The sequence below is a fragment of the Marmota monax genome, unplaced genomic scaffold (genome assembly GCF_021218885.2).
Source record: "Marmota monax isolate L192 unplaced genomic scaffold, Marmota_monax_Labrador192_F-V1.1 WCK01_AAM20220418_F8-fsc00046, whole genome shotgun sequence".
NCBI classification, from domain to species: Eukaryota; Metazoa; Chordata; class Mammalia; order Rodentia; family Sciuridae; genus Marmota; species Marmota monax.
This window is the reverse complement of record NW_026692486.1, coordinates 11,411,684-11,433,077: the sequence shown is the minus strand read 5'-3', so window position 1 is coordinate 11,433,077 and position 21,394 is coordinate 11,411,684. Positions and strand designations below refer to the sequence as shown.

Sequence of the window (21,394 nt, the reverse complement as noted above, 5' to 3'; positions counted from 1 at the left end):
GGGTGAAGGTCAGAGGGGAAGACTGGGGATGCAGAAAAGGGCTTGCCAAGAAGTCTAGCATGGAAAATGACTGGTTTTTACCTGAAATAGGGAGAACAGATGTTGAAGAGATGAACACAAGTATTTACTATTGGAGGGAAGGATATGGAAAGACAAGTGGGAACTGGATGCTCAGAGCAGTCCTCTGAGGGCAGGTGTTTAGCTTGTGACACTGTGACTGGCCAACTCCAGGGCATCATCCACTTGGATGGCTGCTGCTGCAGGTTTTTTTCTATCAGGAACCCTTCACACAGCTGATTCTCTGAGGTTGGTACAGAAGCTGTTCCTTCCCACATAGGGCCGACTCTCTTCCTTACTGGGAAACAGATTTACTGTCTGTTTCTAGATTCCCAGTCAGAGGTTATGGATCTATGTGTCCCTACCCAAATCTGATACTTTTTCTTGATTATTGAGACCAACCATAAGACCATAAAGGGTGCTTTGTGGTTTTAATGGGCCATACAGAGACCCTACACAACTGGTGCTATTGCTAGTTTTTCCTGCAGCATAGGTAGGGCTGGCTTTGTAGGCATGGGGTCCATGCAGTTGTCCAGAGCTTTGTGCTCAGCAGGGCTTTGAACTTGGTTTCATTGTTTTTGTCATTGCTTGAAATTTTGCTGTTGTCTTGAAATTCTCAATAATTTTAAACAGAGGCCTCTTGTTTCCGTTTCGTACTGGGAAACAGATTATGTAGCCTGTCCTGACTGCAGGACAATCATTTACTTTCCTTATTTTTACTTTAACAACTAGCTACTTATGCAGATCTGGTAGTAAAACTAAGTCTGAGCCTGATGTTGGAGAGAACCAATATAGGGACCCACCTGAGCTTAGTAATTGTATTGTAGCATCAGAGAGGGAAATAACTATGCTGATAGGCTTTGCCTTCAGAACTCTGGGGTGACTGGGTGGAAAGGGCACAGGGAAAGTCTGAGTATTACATAGTATCACTATTGCCAACACAGAATCTCAGGCCTTTATTCCCTTCTTGGTAAAAGGCCAGGTGTCTAAACACCCCTTTCCTACACTTTCTTCACATTGACTTATATCTGCTTAGCCATTAGCTCTGGCTGAACAGGTGCTAACCTTCTAGAAAAACTAAATGTGCCAATAGAACTTCTGCCTGAACAGCACAGTTCCCAAATGCCCTGCTCCATGACTCATTTTCCTCTTAATGCCATTAAAGCAAATCAAACCTTCTCAGTAATCAGGACATTTCAGCTTATTTCCTTCTCCCCTAATCTTTTGTGACTTCCAATTTAAACCAAAGGCCCCTTTTTGTCAACCTTGCTAATCAGACCAAATAAATTATGCCAGGTCAGAAAGTCTAGTCCATGTTCAAATATTGTTAGAAGTGACCCATGGACTCAGCTTATAAGAATTTCATTTTAGTTAACTTCCATATCAGCAAATAACTCCTGCCAAAGCCACATGAGATAAGGATGTAAATGAGTGGATAAGGTTTAGTTTCTCTCCATTTCCTTATGGCAGTAAAACTCAAAGTGCAAAGTTAGAAAACCATCAGTTGGAAGGAAACTGTTCTTGTAAACTTGTCATGACAGGCTTATGAATATGTGAACCTGCTCTTAGCTTACATTGTCACTTTTATTGGTTTTATTCATCAATATGACTTCAACTCCTAGGCTGTGACTCTGAGTAATGAATGAAAATGTTTTTAATGTATTTTATTTTCTTTCTGAAAAAAAATCAATACACTGTAGCTTCAATAATTCCTATGATGAAACAAATAGTACATGGGTAGGTATGGCTTTTTAAGCAAAAAGAGGTATGTGCTTATATTGAACTGAAATCAGGAAAAACTATGGTTGACAGGTGGTTCTGATTTTCTTTTTTTTTCTTTTTTTTTTTTTTACTGGTAGATTCCATATTCATGAATTATAGCAAACCTGATCTTAGCAATTGTACTGCTATAGCAGAGCTTTTAGGTGAATATAATGCCATTAATTTATATGAATGGCACCCAAACCAAGGTCATTTTCCACAAATATCATTTATTTGGTTTTTGCACTTGTGTTTTCACTGATTAAATTGACAATTTTAACTTCTTCATGAAATTTGACAATATTATTTCTGAAAGTTTTGCATTACAAAAAATAGTACACAACTGGAGGTTAATATGAAAAAGGTCTTTATTCATCCCAATTTATGATAAATTTAGTGAATAAAATTATTAAACGTTAGTATTGGCAGTTTATATTTAATCAAACTATCCTTTCCAGGACTCTTAAAGTTATCTTTAATAGTTTATTATCACACAGGATAAATTTAAAAGTTCAGAAGTATCCTTACTCATATTGCTTTTGTTTTTTAAAACTCTGTTCTAGGTCTTCTTGAAGAGTTTCTCTTCTTTAAGATACAAATAGTGGTACTTAAAATAATACTAACAACCACAACAGACCCCACCACTGATAGCACCACTGTAGAAATATTAACTCCAGAATCATGATTAGGATGACTTTCACCAGGATTAGGATTTGATTGGCCTTCATCAGGACCAGGATCTGCTTTAGGGATAAACAAAGCCACTTGTGCAATATTGGATACTTTTGAAGTCAAATTGCTTTTGTCTACACTTTGAATGGCAATGAATATGTGGGTTATGTTTTCTTCTGAGATGTTTCCTAGTTTAAATGCAAAGGTTTCCTTGGAATTCGCCTCTTTTGGTGATAGGTCGGTAGTGTTCACTTGAAGTGCATCATCAAAATTGTCTCTTAGATCAATGATACTTCCACTTATTCTTATGATATACTCTTGGACTAAGAAAAGAGTTACAGGCAGTTTAGTAACTGTAGCATAGATACCATAGTAAATTTCTTTCCATTTACTCTCAAAAATGTTGTTTTTACTTATGCATAGTGTATACTCACATAAAAAACATTACTGCTTTTTAAAGAAACCTGAATTCTGACTTTTAAGCTCCGCCAAATGCTACTATCTTTGCATGAGAAGTAAAACCATGTTAAAATATCTCCTGTTTGATTGATTAAAAAATATCAGATTATAAAATTAAAAGTTCAGTGAGCTGTCAGTCAAAAACTGTTCGTCCCTAACCTGCCCATACACCCTTGCTTTTGCAATGAGCACCTGCAACTTAAGTTGAAACCACATGATACTTTATGCTTACCTGTTCCAACATCAAAATTATCTCCTGGCGCAGTCCATGTTAGGTTGATCTGATCCCGCTCAGATGTGGCATCAAGGTCTGTGATTTGACTTGGAGGGAACAGGTCAGGCAAGGGAGCATTTGTAGTGTCTGGAACTTGTGATACCACAAATGCACCTCCAGATGCTGTTCTGCTGAAATTCTCCAATATTGTCTGAGTATCCTCATTAGTTTCGGGTCTTGGCGGGTTCACTTCAATTACCCCTGCATTAAAAATTCACTAGTTCAAAGTTAGCAAACAAATCACCTTCTTCATCCCACTGGTTTTTCCCCTCTTCATATGTATAGTCAAATTGTTACTAAGTCTTCTGACACAATCATAAGCACCAATTGCTGGGATAATTCACGTTTTAGTATCCTTTAGGATAAAATGGGATAACAAATTGCTCTAAAATGAGGACTACACTAAACAAGAATAAAGGTATATAATAATTCAATAATTCAATATATGCCTTTAAAAAATGTTGCTTTATTTCTCAAATTATCTTCAGGCTGGAATATACCTGGGGAAAAGCCAGTTTCCTTTCAACTACTCCACGCTGCAAGTGCTAAGGAATAATATTTATGATGGTATTCTAATTGCTAAGAAACAGCCCCTAAAAGTCACAAGAGAAGTAACTATGCAAAGCAAAGTTAGCAAAGAATGCATTCTTCATTCTTATCATCACCTTGCTGTACACATTTTTTCTTTTGATTTAATGAAAACATTTCAGTGTATGACAAAAGGACAGTTAGTTAAATAACACTCTGAATACACTTTGTGTTAAAATTCACAGGAAGGATTGTTCTTAACAAAATAGACTTGTAGACCAATGGTAGAGAATAGAGGACACAGAGAAACCCACATAAATAAAATTATCTCATATTAAACAAAGGTGCCAAAAATATACATTGAAGAAAAGATAGCCTCTTCAACAAATGGTGATGGGAAAACTGGAAATCCTTATGCAGCCAATTGAAATTAAGCTCCAATCTCACACCATGCACAAAACTCAACTCAAAGTGGATCAAAGACCTAGGAATAAAACCAGAGACCCTGTGCCTAACAGAAGAAAAAGTAGGCCCAAATCTCCATCATACTGGATTAGATCCCAACTTCTTTAATATGACTCCTGTAGTGCAAAAAATAAAATCAAGAATCAATAAATGGGATGGATTCAAATTTAAAAGCTTCTTCTCAGCAAAAGAAACAATCAGTGATGTGAATAGAGAGCCTACATTTTGGGAGCAAATTTTTACCACACACATATCAGATAGAGCACTAATTTCTAGGATATATAAAGAACTCAAAAATATTAACACCCAAACAAAACAAAACAAAACAAAACCCCAATCAGTAAATGGTCCAAGGAACTGAACAGACACTTCTCAGAAGATGATATAGAATCAATCAACAAATATGTGAAAAAATGTTAACATCTCTAGCAATTAGAGAAATTAAAATCAAAACTACTCTAAGATTTCATCTCACTCCAGTCAGAATGGCAGATATTAAGAATACAAACAACAATATATGTTGTCAAGGATGTGGGGGAAAAGGCACACTCACACATTGCCAGTGGGACTGAAAATTGGTGCAGACAATATGGGAAGCAATATGGAGATTCCTTGGAAAACTTAGAATGGAACCACCATTTGACACAGCAATCCCACTCCTTGGTCTATATCCCAAAACAGCATCCTATAGTGAAGCAGCCACATCAATGTTTATAGCAGCACAATTCACAATAGCTAAATTGTGGAACTAACCTATATGCCCTTCAGTAGATGAATGAATAAAGAAAATGTGGTATATATACACAATGGAATATTACATTAAAAGAGAATAAAATCATGGCATTTGCAGGTAAATGATGGAATTGGAGAATATTATGCTAAGTGAAGTAAGCCAAAATCTGAATATTTTCTCTGATATGTAGATGCTGATCCATAATGGTGATGGAAGGAGAAGTATGGAGGAACTCTAGATAGGGCAAAGGGGAGGGAGAGGAGGGAGAAGTTTTGGGAGTAGGAAAGATGGTGGAATGAGATAGACATCATTATCCTAAGTACACATATGAAGACACAAATGGTGTGACTCTACTTTGTATACAATAAGAGACATAAAAAATTGTGCTCTATATGTGTACTATAAATTGAAGTGCATTCTGCTAGACCTCCATAACCATCTTTAGTTGGGGCTACTACCTGTTTAGAACATCAGATAACCAGGTGGTATTTTGTTTATATTGGGATCTGTTAACATTGTCCTTCCCCTCAAAGGTGAGGTATTGGAACCCTACAGGGCACTACAAGCCTTCAGGGTAAACATGGGAATGCCTCAGATCCACAGAGCTGGAAAGGAAGATACCCGAGCAACATGGAAAGACAAGGGAAAAAACTGCCCCAAACAAATCAAGATACCACATTATTAGAATCCATGGCCAGAACAACAGATGAAATTACAGCAAAGGAGTTCAGGCTTCACATAATTTAAATGTTCTGTCAATTAAAGGATGATATAAGAGAGCAAATATGAGTAGCAAAAGATCATTTGACAAAGAGTTACATAAACAAATTCAGGAAGCAAAAGTTTACTTCAATAGGGAGATAGAGGTTCTAAAGAAAAACCAAACAGAAATCCTCGAAATGAAAGAAACTATGGGGTGGGAGCTCATAACCCACTTGAATCAAATGTATGAAATATGATATATCAAGAGCTTTGTAATGTTTTGAACAACCAATAAAATAAAAAAAGAAACTATAAACCAAATTAAAAGCTCAATTGAAAGCATCACCAACATATCAGACCACTTGGAAGACAGGACCCCAGGCAATGAAGACAAACTATATAATCTTGAAAAATAATGTAGACTGCACAATGAAAATGGTAAGAAACCATGAGCAGAACATTCAAGAAATATGGGATAGCATAAAAAGACCAAATTTAAGAATTATTGGGATAGAGGAAGTCATAGAGTTCCAAAGCAAAGGAATGAACAATCTAGTCAATGAAGTACTATCAGAAAATTTTCCAAATATGAAAAATAATTTGGAAAACCAAATTCAAGAGGCTTACAGGCCACCAAATGTACAAAATTACAACAGATCCACACCAAGGCACATTATAATGAAAATGCCTAACATACAGAATAAAGAGAGAATCTTAAAAGCCATGAGAGAAAGGAATCAGATTACATTCAGGGGAAAACCAATCAGGTTATGTGCAGATTTTTTAACCTGGACCCTAAAAGCTAGAAGATTCTGGAACAACATAGATCAAGTTCTGAAAGAAAATGGATGCCAACCAAGAATCTTGTAACCAGCAAAATTAAGCTTTAAATTTGAGATTGAAATAAAAACCTTCCCTGATTAACAAAAGTTAAAAGAATTTACAACTAGACATCCTCAAGGCTACTTATGCTAAGCCCCAGGCCAACATCATTCTAAATGGAGAAAAATTGAAGACATTCCCTCTAAAAACTGGAAAAAGACAAGGATGCCCTTTTTCACCACTTCTATTTAACATAGTTATTGAATCAATGGACAGAGCAATGAGACAGATGAAAGAAATTAAAGGGATATGTATAGGGAAAGAACTTAAATTAGCACTATTTGCTGATGATATGATTCTATACCTAGAAGACCCCAAAAGCCCCACCAGAAAACTTCAAGAAATTGTAAATGAATTCAGCAAAGTAGCAAAATACAAAATTAACACCCATAAATCAAAGGCATTTCTGTTTATCAGTGACAAATCCTCTGAGAAGAAAACTACCCCATTTACAACAGCCGCAAAAACAAATAAACAAACAAAAATCAAAAAAACTTGGGAATCAACTTAACAAAAGAGGTGAAAGGTCAATACAATGAAAACTACAGAACCCTAAGGAAAGAAATCAAAGAAAACCTTAGAAAATGGAAAGACCTATCTTGCTCTTGGATTGGCAGAATTAATATTATCAAAATGACCATACTACCAAAAGTACTATACAGATTTAATGCACTTCCAATCAAAATACCTATGGCATTACTCATAGAAATAGAAGAAGCAATCATGAAATTCATCTGGAAAAATAAGAGACCATGAATAGCTAAAGCAATCCTTAGCAGGAAGAGTGAAGCAGGTAGCATCACTATACCAGAACTTAAACTCTACTACAGAGCAATAGTAACTAAAACAGTATGGTATTGGCATCAAAACAGACTGGTAGACCAGTGGTGCAGAATAGAGGACACAGAGACCAACCCACAAAATTACAATTATCTTATATTAGACAAAGGCACCAAAAACATGCATTGGAGAAAAGATAGTCTCTTCAACAAATTGTACTGGGAAAACTGGAAATCCATATGTATCAAAATGAAATTAAACTGCTATCTCTCACCATATTCAAAACTCAACTCAAAGTGAATCAAGGACCTAGGAATATGACCAGAGACCCTGTATCTAATAGAAGAAAAAGTAGGCCCTAATCTCCATCATGGGGGAATTGGCCCCAACTTCCTTAATAAGACTCCTATAGCACAAGAATTAAAAGCAAGAATCAATAAATGGGATGGATTCAAACTAAAAAGTTTCTTGTCAGCAAAATAAACAATCTGTGAGGTGAACAGAGAGCCTACATCTTAGGAGCAAATTTTTACCCCTCACACATTAGCACTAATCTCTAGGGTATATAAAGAACTCAAAAAGTTAAACACCAAAAAACAAATAACCCAATCAATAAATGGGCCAAGGACATGAATAGACACTTCTCAGAAGAGGATATACAATCAATCAACAAATATATGAGAAAATGTTCATCATCTCTAGCAATTAGAGAAATGCAAATCAAAACCACTCTAAGATATCAGCTCACTCTTGTCAGAATGGCAGCTATTATGAAGACAAACAACAATAAGTGTTGGCGAGGATGTGGGGGAAAAGGCACTTATACATTGCTGGTGGGACTGAAAATTGGTGCAGCCAATATGAAAAGCAGTATGGAGATTCCTTGGAAAACTAGGAATGGAACCACCATTTGACCCAGCTATCCCTCTCCTCGGTCTATACTCAAAGGACTTAAAAACAGCATACTATAGGGACACAGCCACATCAATGCTTATAGCAGCACAATTAATAATAGCTAAACTGTGGAACCAACCTAGATGCCCTTAAATAGATGAATGGATAGAAAAAATGTGGCATATATACACAATGGAATATTACTCAGCAATAAAGGAGAAAAAATCATGGCACTTGCAGGTCAATAGATTACGCAGGAAAAGATAATGCTAAGTGAAGTTAGCCAATCCTGAAAAGAACAAATACCAAATATTTTCTCTTATATAAGAAGGCTGATTCATAGTGGGGTAGGGAGGGGGAGCATGGGAGGAATAGGTAAACTCTAGATAGGACAGAGGGCTGGGAGAGGAAGGGAGGGGTCAGGAGGTTATCAAGGATGGTGAAATGTGATGGACATCATTATTCAAAGTACATGCATGAAAACATGAATTGGTGTGAGCATAATTTATATACAATCAGAGATATGAAAAATTGTGCTGTATATGTTTAATAGAATTGTAATGCATTCTGCTGTTATGGGAGCAATCACTGATTTTCATTTTGATGTGAGCTACTGATGTGTGTGCATCTTCTGGCTGTACTGTAGGAATACTTCAATTCACTGGGAACATGCTCTCTTGCCTGTATTTTAGTAGTAGAAATCTGATAGTGAACCTTCTGAGACAAATTATGCTTGGTGTATTCTGTTGCTTTATATCTCATTTTAAATTGAGCAGTAAGGGAATACATTATTGTAGTTGTAACTTTGCTAATATATCTATCTAGAGACCTGTTGCCATTGCTGTCTTCAGTGAAAATTTTGTTCCAGGAAAGGCAGGATTGCAATTTTTTTTCTAACAGAATGTATTGCTGTAGTGTATTCTTGGTTATCAAAAATGCTCATGTAGCTTTGGGATTTTGAACTGGTGAATATTCATGATACACAGAAAAGCCTGATTCACACTATGATTTCAATCACACAAAATGAGATGTTGTATATGGACATGCAGGTTCTGAAAGGACACGTCCAGCTAAGCTACTTGTGACTCCACGACTTTGTTCTTTGCTTGTGTTTTTCTGTTTCCTATAATGTGCATATTAAATTTTAAAATATAAAAGCAGTTTAAAAGCTAACAAACCAGGAAACACCATTACAAATAAATGTTTATTTTTAATAGCACTTGTAATCTGAAGGATAAATTCTGCTTATACTTAGGCTCATAACATATTGATTTGTTTTCATTTCCTGACCTGAAAATTTGGCATATTTTGTGGATATCATGAAGGTTTCCCAAACTAACATAATTCTAGCTAACAGTTTTTAAGTGCTTACTAGGCGCCAGGCATTATTTCAAAGCCTAGATTAATTTGGAGAGAATTAGCTAAGAACTTCATTCCAGAAGTGGGAAAAGCTATATTGTGAGTTGTAAGACGTTTGAAGCCTCAATTATATCAAACCCCAAATATTATTCATTCTATGCATGAATTCAGCTGCCATGAGCTACTCACCATCTACCACCCAGCCTGGTATATAGGCAGCTCTATTCAGTGGGTGCCGCAAGCTTCGTCTGACAGAGTCTGTTCCTCCGTGAGCCCGCACTTTTAAGTTATATCTGCCATTTTCTGAATAAGATGTAAAATACCTGGAGTAGACCCCGTCATCTTTGAAAGAATCAGCACCTTATCATAGAAATGAAGAAATAAATGATTGTAAATACAAAGAGAAATTCATGCATTTTCCCAAACAACAAGCTGTGGCCTCTATAACATGTCCTCTCCACCAGGCTTCATATTTAGGGTTTGACCTTTTGGAGAATATTTCCATTATGCTCTGTCAGATCAAAATATTGTTGAATTGAGACTCAAGTTATTTTTATACCTTTATATCCATATACCACATATACACACATTTATATTTGTGTATGTATAATAAACATAAATACCTCATATTTTTATCATTTATCAATTTAAATATATTTTATGGTACTACTCTTACCATTTCTCTGCCATTTGCTTTGCTTTCACCTTAATTTATCTAGTCATATTAATTAATCTAGTCATATGTCATCTCTGTATTTAAATCAAGAAATGTTCACAGTAGGAAAAAAAAATGACTTAGTACAGGATCTAATTCTCACTCAAGCCAACTACTATTACTTGTTTTGCTTTATCTTCAACAACTCTTTCTTTTTCTTTTCTCTGGTCTTTGCTGATCCATTAATTTTCTGTTCTGACACAGAAAAATCCCATCTGCTTTTGGAATAAAAATTGGAGGATTTCAGGAACACTATTTCATAAGTATACTTCTTGATAACACTAGCATTCCTGTCATCTGTTATATTGCAAAACACATATCTTGTGGGCCATAAATTCTAAATCAGAGGGTATGAAGTGAAGTCCTTGAACCACCACTATCTGTATCTCTATAAGTGTAAAGATATTTAGACATGTAAATTTCTCATACTACCTAGGGAAGGGCCTTGGCATTCCATATTGTAATCAAACTCTCCAGATTATTCCCTGTATGCTAAAATTTGAGAATGCCTACACTAAGCCATTGTTAATCACCAATGTCTTCTTAGGCGAAGGCATTTCAAACTAGATACTTCCCCATTAGCTAAATATTCATCTTATAAAATGCTAAGAAATCAAACAAGATATAGATAGGTTTATATACTGCAGATAGTTTTGTGGAAAGGGAAAGAAAAAGCAAAGGACAGTGGTGTAAATATTGTCATGCCTGAAGAAGGAATTGAGTTGCATGTCAGAATAATTTGCCAATTCTAGTTGAATACAGTATTATCAAAGGACTGAAAATTACATTGTGAGAGGTACTGATACAAACTGTAATAATTCAGATGTGTATCAAATTGCTTATTTCCTTGCTCACTGACCTCTTACCAGAAGGTTCTGTTGTCTAGGACCATCCAGACTCTGGAAAGGATCTATAAGCACCACACACCGATATGAACCAGGGAGACAGAAAATGACTCGAAAGTTCCCTGTTTTCTGTCCTTAAGACCTGGTATCTGATGCCCCAGTGGTGAGCCCTCCTCTTTGTGGTAACTCTGATAGCCCCTGGGCCTTGGCTCTAAAGATTGACTTTTTTTCCCAGCTCTTGGGAATTTTTCCTACCAGGAGCCCAGGTTCTACCACTAGATCTCATTTGGCTGCTTGTGCTTCACCCTCCCTGAGCACACTTTCTTGACGATGTCCTCAACCTTCTGAATGAGATCTACTTAAATGATGACAGATATTGGTTGATAAACCAATGACAAACAATAATAATAACAACAAATAACATCTATTGTCAACATTTTGATTGTAGGCTTTATCTGATATAATTTCCTGCTGTTCCTTCATTCCATAGGATTCTGTCTTACTGACCTATGATGCCACAGGGACCCTTACCATATCCTGAGTTATGACATATAGGCTTATTCATAAAACCTGTGAATTACCTGCACCATTGTCCAAAAGTTCCAAAACTTGTGTTTTTCCACTGTTTGATTCAATGATCGCAGTCACACTGGCTCCAAGAATGGGGAGATACCCTTGGAGAACTTGTGCATAAACTATCATCGGGCTGGGGAAGCTGTTTGTGTCTTTGTTCATTTTAGCATTCACTGTGATTGGAGGCACAGAAGAACTTGCTGCCCGAGAAGTTACTGTCATGGTTAGTGTTTCTGGGTTTGCTTTGGCCTGAAGACTGTAAGTCCAAGTGCCCACCTAAAATTTCCAGTGGAAAGATAATAAGTTTCCAGAGTCAAATGGTATCCTGATTCCCACTATGCAAATCTACAATAAATCTTAGAAGTGTGAGTATGATGAACAGGTTTTTGGTGGTTTGAGGTTTTAAAATGGTGTGAGTTAAGGTTCAGGCAGGTACTCTGATTATTGTCATGCATGGTGTCTATATTGTGTGACATCTCATCTGAAAAAAATAATTACCGGATAGTGTAGTCTGCCTTTGCCCTTATTCATTGACCTTAACAGCAATCTGTACACTAACTGCATAGTGTCTTCCCATAATTTTACTTGAAAGTTTTTGTTAGATTTTTCTCCTGAAGTAAGAGTTCTTTCTTTATTTTTTCTGCCATTCACCACGGTCTTTAGGATTACAAAGGCAAGGAGACTGCATGGCAAATTAATTTTGTCGATGATATAATCATCAATACATTTATGACATAAAACAATTTATTTCAGCTTTCAAAAATTCAGAGAATGACATAAAACAATTTCAGCTTTCAAAAATTCAGAGAATGTCTAAAAGCTGATCACTTACCTGTGCAGTTCCTGGAATGCTGAGATAGGCCATTTTAGAAAGAGTGTCCCGTGTGAAAGCTTCTGTCAGTGTCCCATTGGGATTCCAGAGTGAAATACTGGGAGGCTGTTTTTCCCACGTGATGAGAAAGAATGTGTCCTTTCCCACAGTGCTATCAATTATTACAGTGTCATTCATCCAGGTATCATTGTTCAGGGTTAATCCCTTACTTTCGAGCTGTTTAGATATATTTTAAAAATTAATGACTATAGAATAGAATAATTTTATTTTTTTCTTTTAAAGATCATCCATGATTTCTCATCTGAATACAATCTTATACATGGCATGCCACCTTAGACTTGGGATCTTTCTGAAAGATCATTGGTACGTAGAAGTTGTTAGCTAGAATGTTGAAAATAGAGGGTCTGAGAAAAGAATAGGGTATAAAAGAGCTATAGAGCAGGAGAATGAATTTACAGTTGGGAGCATGAACCAATTAATTTTTTTTTCATTTTTTTTGGATAAACACCCATGCCAGTCGTTAGTATTAAGGGGTGCTATGGACAGAGATGGACTATTGGGGGTGTATATGTGTATGAATGTTTGTGCATGTGTGTGATTATCCTCAATTCCCCATCTACATGATGATACAAGATATAATGTTTATGTGTCATTAGAGTATTTGACAGAGAGAGTGAGGGCTTTATAAATATGGAGCATAAATCATTAGAAAAAAAGCTCTCATGGATATATTTTCCTCATCGGGAATCTTGAAATAGTTTTTCACACAGGATAGAGAATGAAGCTCTGGAGAGTAAATACAATAGGGGAAACTAATGTGTACAGGATGGAATCCTGAGAAAAAAACAATAAAGCATAGGATCTTCTCAGAAAGAAACTTTAAAGAAATTATTTAAATCTCTGTGGATAGCACTTAGTCTAGGAGAGCCAACTCTTTTGCTTTAATTATTATTTTTTAAAGTGACAAAATGGTATAAATTTATCATATACAACATGAAGTTTTGAAAAGTGTACACATTATAGAAAGGCTAAATCAAGCTAATTTACATGAGCATTACCTCACATCCTTGTCATTTTGTTTGTGTGTGTGTGTATTCGTTGAAAGAGCTTAATTCCATTTTGAACAATTTTGAAGGATAAAATACATGTTATTAACTATCATCACCATATCTGTATGATAGATCTCTTGAACTCATTACTCCCATCTAACAGAAATGTTGTATTCTTGTCTAACATCTGTCTGAGTCCAACATCCTACCAGCCGCTTATAATCATCATTATACTATTTGCTTCTCTGAGTTCAACTGTGTAAGATCATGAACTTTTGTCTTTCTGGGCCTGGCTTGTTTCAAGTAACATAATGTCACAGAAGATCCAACTTGATCCACTCATTACATGTTTCCTAGGTGGAGCCTTCTTAGAACAACAAGAAATCCCATTTCTGCTTTAGCTTACTCCACAACCCAAAATACCATCATGCTGATAAAAGTGAGTGAATTCTACTTTGAAGCATCATTGTTATAAAAGTCTTCATCTCCTGTTAAGTGAATATGTCTTTGATTTAAGAAAGTATTACTATTGAGTTAAATCTCCAAACCAGTATGTACATATTCTAAGCCATAGGCGATAGCATCTATGCTCTTCTTATTGTTGGAAAATAGGTTTGTCTGGGTGATTATGGTAAGTTTTAATATAGACAGTGACTTGATGAATAGGAAAACGGAAAACAGAAGTCTTGATATAAGGAGGTATGAAATAGACTTTTGTAAATGGAGAAAGAAGAGAAACAGATATTTTAAAAAACATTTTGATGGGAACAGGCTATGTGGACATTGTACATGGGATCTGAATTAAAGAACCAAAGCTTAATCAAACTTCTTGAATCTAAGTATCTAAATGTGGAAACATGTAGTGAGTGGATCAAGTTGGATCTTCTGTGACATTATGTTACCTGAAACAAGCCAGGCCCAGAAAGACAAATGTGCATGATCTTAAACAGTTGAACTCAGAAGCAAATAGTATAATGATAATTACAAGCAGCTGGTAGGATGTAGGACTTGGAGATATGTTAGACAAGGACACAACATTTCTGTTAGATGGGAGAAGTGAGAAATGAGAAAATAATGGTGCTATTGTGATATAGATGAGAAAAAAGTTGAGTTCAGAAGAGAGGTGAGTAAAATAAAATCCCAGCGAAAAATGTGGTTGAAGAGATAGGAGAATCCCTAGCCTTTCTTTCTTGTGTTTATTTCCAAGATATATTTCTTCTATTTGCAAATTAGGTGCTTGAGTTCATGTGTCTAAATTTATTTTATAACAGTGAAGTGTAAGGAAAGCTTGGAAACATGAGTTTTGTTTTAGTTTTTCATTCAAAATGGTTGCTTTATTTTGGGTGAAGTCTTTTGGTGGAAAATGGATGTGATTAGGTTTTAACATTATCCCTTAACCAAATTATATGGGAATATGAAAAAACAATCTTAGCTATCTCACCATTTATTTTACTCCTATCTTAGCACTTAATTTTGTTATAGCTAAAGTATATTTCTATCTATGGCAAAAGTTTTGATTTTAATTAAAAATTCACTTTGAGATAAATATAGAACTCAAAACTTAAGACTACCAAATTCTTCTGCTCAGTTATGGTAAATGCAAACACAAAAATCCCAAGAGTGGCAACTCTGACCTGAAGTGACTTCTGGGTGGGATCAGCATTTTCTGATGTAAGGGCACCAAAAGCATCAATGAGGCCATTGTTCACGGCTTCATCTGAAGCAAAAACATGCTTTCCTCCTAAAATATAAATGCATTAGCTAGTTTTCTTTCTTGAAAATGAGTAAATTTTAGTGATTAATAATATAATATTTTAAATAAAATCACAGTTTCAGTATGTATTATTTAAACAGACCAATGTCAAATAGCTATAAGATTTAACTCTGAAGTGCTAATTTAAAAATGTTATCACGAGGAAGCATAAGCTACTTTAATACCTCTAAATCAAAATCTCAGCTAGCTGAAATACATCAAATAATCATAGACTATGAAAGAAGATGTTACAATTCCACATGGTGAAGCTCACAGACTTTACATACCCCTTTAGGGTAATTTTTACTTTTATTTAAGATATAGTTGTAATGAAGTTGTTTTTTAGATTTACAAACATTATATCAGAATTAGTCAATTAGAAAGATAGTAAATAAATTAGAAAGATATTGATGTATCCTGGTAATAACTAACCAGAGATAGAATAGTAAGCAGTCGTGACAAATCCTAAAAAGTAGTGCTACTGAATGGAATATTTGGAAGAGGAATAAATTTTACAATGGCTATAAAAGCACTTTGAACATTCATGGTAGCAAAGGCCTCTAATCCCATCTACTTGGGAATCTGAGGTAGGAAAATTACAATTTTGAGCCCAGCCTTGGCAACTTAAGCAATTCTGTCTCAAAACAAAATAAAACACCAAAAACAAACAAAACAAAACACCGGAAAACAATGAGTTTGTACAACTAAAAGCAGGTTTATATTTGGTGTCATTAAAACCAATTTGATAAAATGGTACTCATGAATTATGTTTTCTTCGCTATTTTTAGAAGGCATTAAAACATGTAATTTATTTACATCATATCTGTGTATCTAAAATAATAGCTACCTAGTTAATATTTATCTAGAAACTTTATTGTTATTTGGATATTTTGGCTGAGCTGCTGTTAGTCATGACCTCCTACCTCACAGAGGGGCACCTATGCTCTGACCTTACAGGAACACTATTGCTTCCATCACATTGTCTCACATTATCATTCAAACATGATTTTTTTTTTTTTTTTTTTTTGCTCATGGCCTGATTATCTTCTCTCTCCCATTTTCCTTCCTGGAGAAATTTAACCCTTGTTCAAGCACCAGCAAAGAAGTCACTTCATTGTTCAGACCTCCTTGCCCTTATTCTCTACAACCTTAGGAGAACTTATGGCTTTTTCCCACATAGAAATTTATTCTTTGTTATTTCTCATGTTGTCAAGGAATGTTATCAGCTTATGTGATCTGATTTGTAGTGTCATTTGCCTTTCCACGCAACAGGATTCTGAGTTAGAACAGAGATTGCGTCTGGTTTGACTGGGATTTTCAACTCTTGGCTCAGCATCTGCAAACCAGGTGCTCAAGAGAAGTTGTTGAATTGTCAGCCTCTTTATATACATTAGTATTAAAGGTCTAGAATTTTCAGATCATGTTTTACCTGTTTCATTGCTCATCTGTATTACTGCTTTTTCAGCATCTGGCCCCAAAGCAATTAAATGAATGATGGCCCCACTCTGTTTCACAGCATCAGTACATCTCCCTGTAGTTCTGTCCTCCCCATCTGTCAGCAGCACTATTTCAGATCCATCTATTTGGGGGTTTAGCTTTTTAATCACCTGCAAGCATAATTCAGACCACAATTACCATCCTAGATCCAAAAGACCGATGGGAAATTAGAGAAAAATTCAGATGAATAAATGATAGTGTAAGGAATAGAGGTGTTAGTCTCTTTTAAAATCATAGAATCTGAAATCAACAATCCCTGGGGAAATTTAAACATTACCTTTTCCTGCCCCACCTCCATCCCTGCCTATTGAAGAGAATATTTACTCAAATGTAGGTAGCTGGGAGAAGGGCTTTGGAAAATCCTGCCTGGACCAAATGACAGTGGTATCTCAGCCTGGAAAATTCAGGTCAACTAGACACCTACAATATAATTGTGGAATATAGAAGTGATATTTTTCTGCTTTCTTTGACTGACTATCCTACATGAAACCTTTAGTGTATAGTGCCGATTGTATATACAGATGGATACATTAAGAATCCACCTCAAGAAAGGGAACAGAGGGAACAAACAGGAAGTACTAGAGTCTAAATTGGAGCAAATTTTATTTCATCCTCATATAATTTTGTCAAAAAGAACCCTAATATTATGGGTAACTAAAATGAACTAATTTGAAAAATAGTGTCCACTCAAAATAAAGAGTCTTAATTTCAAATTAGAAAACTCTTAGCGTACTTTTCAAAAAGATATGTTCAATTATAAGCATGTTGAGGTTAGGGACGCTGTATAACTTTATTTTACTCTTAATAGTAACTGGCATAGAACTAAACATATTAGTGGTATTCAAAAGACATCATGAATAATAATTGTTGATTTTTATTTGCAATTGAATTGCTTTCCTAAAAGTCCAACAGTTTGAACCTTGGAGCTCTAAATGTAGATGGCTGTGTAAGAGGATAAAGAGAACTTAGCCTGGGATAACTATTATATTTCAGCTTCTGTGACAGCTTTAATTAGTGGTGGCCTCTTTGAGCACCATTTTGGGAAGTTGAGAGTAGACTTCAAGAAAAAAAAGTCAGGTTATCAGTGGCTTTCTTGTTCATGGAGTGGAGGTATGCATACATTTATAGAATAGGTTTTAGAATGTAGAATCCCTAATAAAGTTCATATCAAGGGGAAAAATCACCACCCTCATTACGATTTGTTCAGATTTTGAGTCAAAGAGACTTATACATATTGTAATATATGAAAAATATACTCAGATATGCATTGAAATGAAACTGAAGAATAGAGGAGGCTATATACATTTATGGTATTTATACTGCATTCATAAGACACTACTCCCTCACATGTAAATGCAAAATGAAGATCCAAAGATGAAGTAACATTCTCTCTTCTTCATCTCTCCTTTTTAAAATTAGTATATTCACTGAGCATTTGCAGTGGGTCAGCCACTACGCTGGAATTCAATAGGAACTATTGCTCCTGCATTCATAGAAAAAATTCAATTCAATTCAATAATATTTACAGAGTTGCTGATACTGAGGAGATGTAAAGAAGAGTAAGATAAACACAACAAATATGTTCAACAGAGTACTCTGTAGTTCAAGAAAGATGACAAAATATTAGAGATATCCCTTTTACTGAACATTAAATATGTGTTAACTATGTTTTATATGTTATGTAATTTATGTAATTTCAAGCCCAAGCTCCCAAACTGTCTCCACATTACCACTCTTGCTCCCTACACGTGGTTTTACATGGGGCAACAGGTTACCTTCATAAAACATAAATTGATAACCAGATTCTGATGTTTCAAGCTCTTCAGTAGCTGTTTGTTATTGTAAAAAAAACCAAAAAACAAACAAACGTAAAAATCTCTCATACTTTTGAAGCTTTGAGTTTAGCCATAATCTAATTTTCCAACCACATTTCATACCCCCTCATTTGCTATTCTCCAGTGCCACCAGCTTCTACCATTTCTTGCGATAATCCATTTTTCCCCAACTCTATCTAAAGAACTTTGTACTCTCCATTCTACATGAACCATTGGCTCTTTCTTATCCTTCAAATCTTACTTTAGATGTCACTTTTAGGGAAGGCTTCAATGGCCTCTTTTTCTGAAGTGATTCCCTCCTTTCCTAGTTACTCAAAATCATATCACCCTGTTGAGTTCTTTCACAACACTGTCTCCATAATGTGCATTACTGTTTGTATTCACCTATATGGTAAAATCTGTTCCCCATGGATATAGCAAACACCACAGAGGGAAGCAGCTAGATATTAAATGCATGTTAAATAAATGAAAACATGAACAACCTTATGTGCTGGCTTTCATTATCCCATTTTACTAAGGAGGAAATCAAGGATTAGAAGGGTCGAGAATCATGCTTAGTGTCACAAAGCTAATAGTGACAATTGTGATTTGAATGCAGACCTTTATTTGATAAACCTATACTTAAAAAGCCATGTAATTCATAAAAGAGACTCTATAGGGCTGTGTAGGGGCAGTAAAAGCTAAAAAGAGAGAGGATTTTGAAGAAACAGTAGAATTTTAACATGTCAAGATGAGAAAGAAGAAACCGTTTTAGGTAGAGAAATTGCATGTGCATAGGTACAGGGACAGCTAGCATACAGGGGGCTTGGAGAAAAATGTGTACTATAAGTTTGTGGGGCATAGAGCATCAGGAGTGGAGAACTGAGAAAAAGGTTGGGAGATAGAAGAGGGCAGTCTTAGCCTTAGGAGACTATGGAGTAATTTCAGACTGAGGAATTCAGATTAAATTTTTTAGATTGTGAGGGGATGAAGAGGGTTTCTAAGAAGGAAAATGAACCAATTGACATTAATGATGTGTTCAATATGATCATTTGGATAAAATTTACTCTATAATACAGCAAAGATCATTCTAAGTATGTAACTATATAAGTTCACATCATTTTCATAATAATCCTATGAGTAGGCATTCCTCTGTCCTCTATTGTTTAGATAAGGCATATAGAATCCATAGACGCAAAAAGTTTGCCTCAGGTTACAAAGCTAATAAACAGAGCCAGTACTCTGATACTTACACTAGATAGGATTAATAGTCCCTATTCCATCTGTTTTAATAAACAAGCATCAGTTTGCCCTGTCTGAATGCCACATAAACTGAAAGGAGAACTGGCCCAAAGTGGAATCATACCAGGTAATTTGCTTCATTGCCCCCAAAGTTGATGGCTTTTGTGCCCACAAACTATTATTTACTTAATTGACATTTATTTAACACCAACTCTTCTATGAAAACAAGAGCAAAATCTCTGGTCTTATTGGTCATATAATGTAGTGGCATTTTTATACTTATTTTTTTCCCTATATTTTATTCATTGATTCACTGATCCATTAAAAACCAAGTGGATTTTTTTCTGTGTGTTCTGTGCCTTTTAGAATAAATTATGTTAAAACTAGGCAAAATGTATGTGCAGCAGCATTTTGTGGTAAAACATGCTGAAAATAAACAAAGAAAAAAGGAAAAAATATATTTGCAGTATGATTTTCACCTGAAATGCAGTTGTAATTCCAGAGCAGATGGAAGTTCCTCCAAGAGCTACAGTAGGTAAGCTCCCCAAGAGCTTGTTTTTTTCGCTGTCACTTTTTATTTGGATTAGCTCACTTTTAACACTGGCTGCACTATCAAAGTGAACCATCCCTACCCAGGATCCATTTTCAACAGTCTGTAGTAGGAAATATTTTGCTGCTTGATTCATTCGATCGAGGCGAGTAGAACTCTGAGAGGAGAACTGAAAAAAGACAAGAAAACAATCAAGTGGTTTTCATATAGAATATAATAGCAGATCACACAAAATGAGTGGATAAACTTTATTGGTAAGAAATTTCTATAACTATTAATTGGTATTGTTGAAGAAAGCAATTATTTAATTGGTGAAATTAAAAAATATGGTTATGTCTGTTAAGGAACACATACAGAATAGTAAGGAGCTTAGATTTTTCAATTAGGAATGATTCCTGCTGCTAAGTTAGAGGTGGAAGCTAGGGAGGAGATTGAGTTGCAAGTGAAGATACACATTTTATAGCCTCTCAGATTCCTCCTGGGAGCCTCTGTGCCTCTTGTCCTAGGATGAAATCACACCCCAGAACTCCCAATCCAACCAGACTATCTCGACCTCCACCCAGAGCTCAAATGGTCCATCTACTAGGGACTAGTCTTCCCAAAATGCAAAACTTACTTGAGCTGCAGTAAATGCTGAGAAGCCCAGTCCCTCCCTCCCTCCTTTCCCTTTCTCTTAACCTTCCCCACCACTTATTCATCTATGGATTAATTTGAATTGGTTCTTTGGTAACACTTCAGGACTCACATCCCTCTTCCTGGTATTGGGTTTTTGAGGATGTATACTTCTTTATAATTTGTCCTCTCCATCCCTCCTCACCACACTCAGAGGGTTCCTCTCCACAACCACACCCAAGTTTCTCTCTGAACTTCCTGAACAAATTACAGGGAAAAACTTCTACACCCCCATATTTGAGTATTCTACACCACTTTGTTTCTTTGCTTTGACTTTAACCCTGTA

At 35.6% G+C, this 21,394-nt stretch overlaps 1 protein-coding gene across 2 annotated transcripts in view; it reads right to left on the bottom strand.

Moving 5' to 3' along the window:
- Positions 1–2,175: 2,175 nt before the first annotated feature.
- LOC124091907 (calcium-activated chloride channel regulator 4-like) overlaps positions 2,176–21,394 on the bottom strand; it is a 31,017-nt gene continuing 11,798 nt past the window's right edge. The window contains exons 7-14 of one of the 2 annotated variants that reach the window (XM_058579025.1): positions 20,366–20,593; positions 16,763–16,940; positions 15,215–15,321; positions 12,532–12,747; positions 11,708–11,975; positions 9,756–9,926; positions 3,171–3,424; positions 2,176–2,805 (exon numbers count right to left, since the gene is read on the bottom strand). In XM_058579025.1, coding sequence (XP_058435008.1) covers positions 2,365–2,805; positions 3,171–3,424; positions 9,756–9,926; positions 11,708–11,975; positions 12,532–12,747; positions 15,215–15,321; positions 16,763–16,940; positions 20,366–20,593 — 1,863 coding nt within the window. In that variant the 3' untranslated portion in view covers positions 2,176–2,364. Of the gene's footprint in view, positions 2,814–3,170; positions 3,425–9,755; positions 9,927–11,707; positions 11,976–12,531; positions 12,748–15,214; positions 15,322–16,762; positions 16,941–20,365; positions 20,594–21,394 lie in introns of both variants that reach the window. The other variant, XM_046443137.2, reaches the window with a different exon arrangement.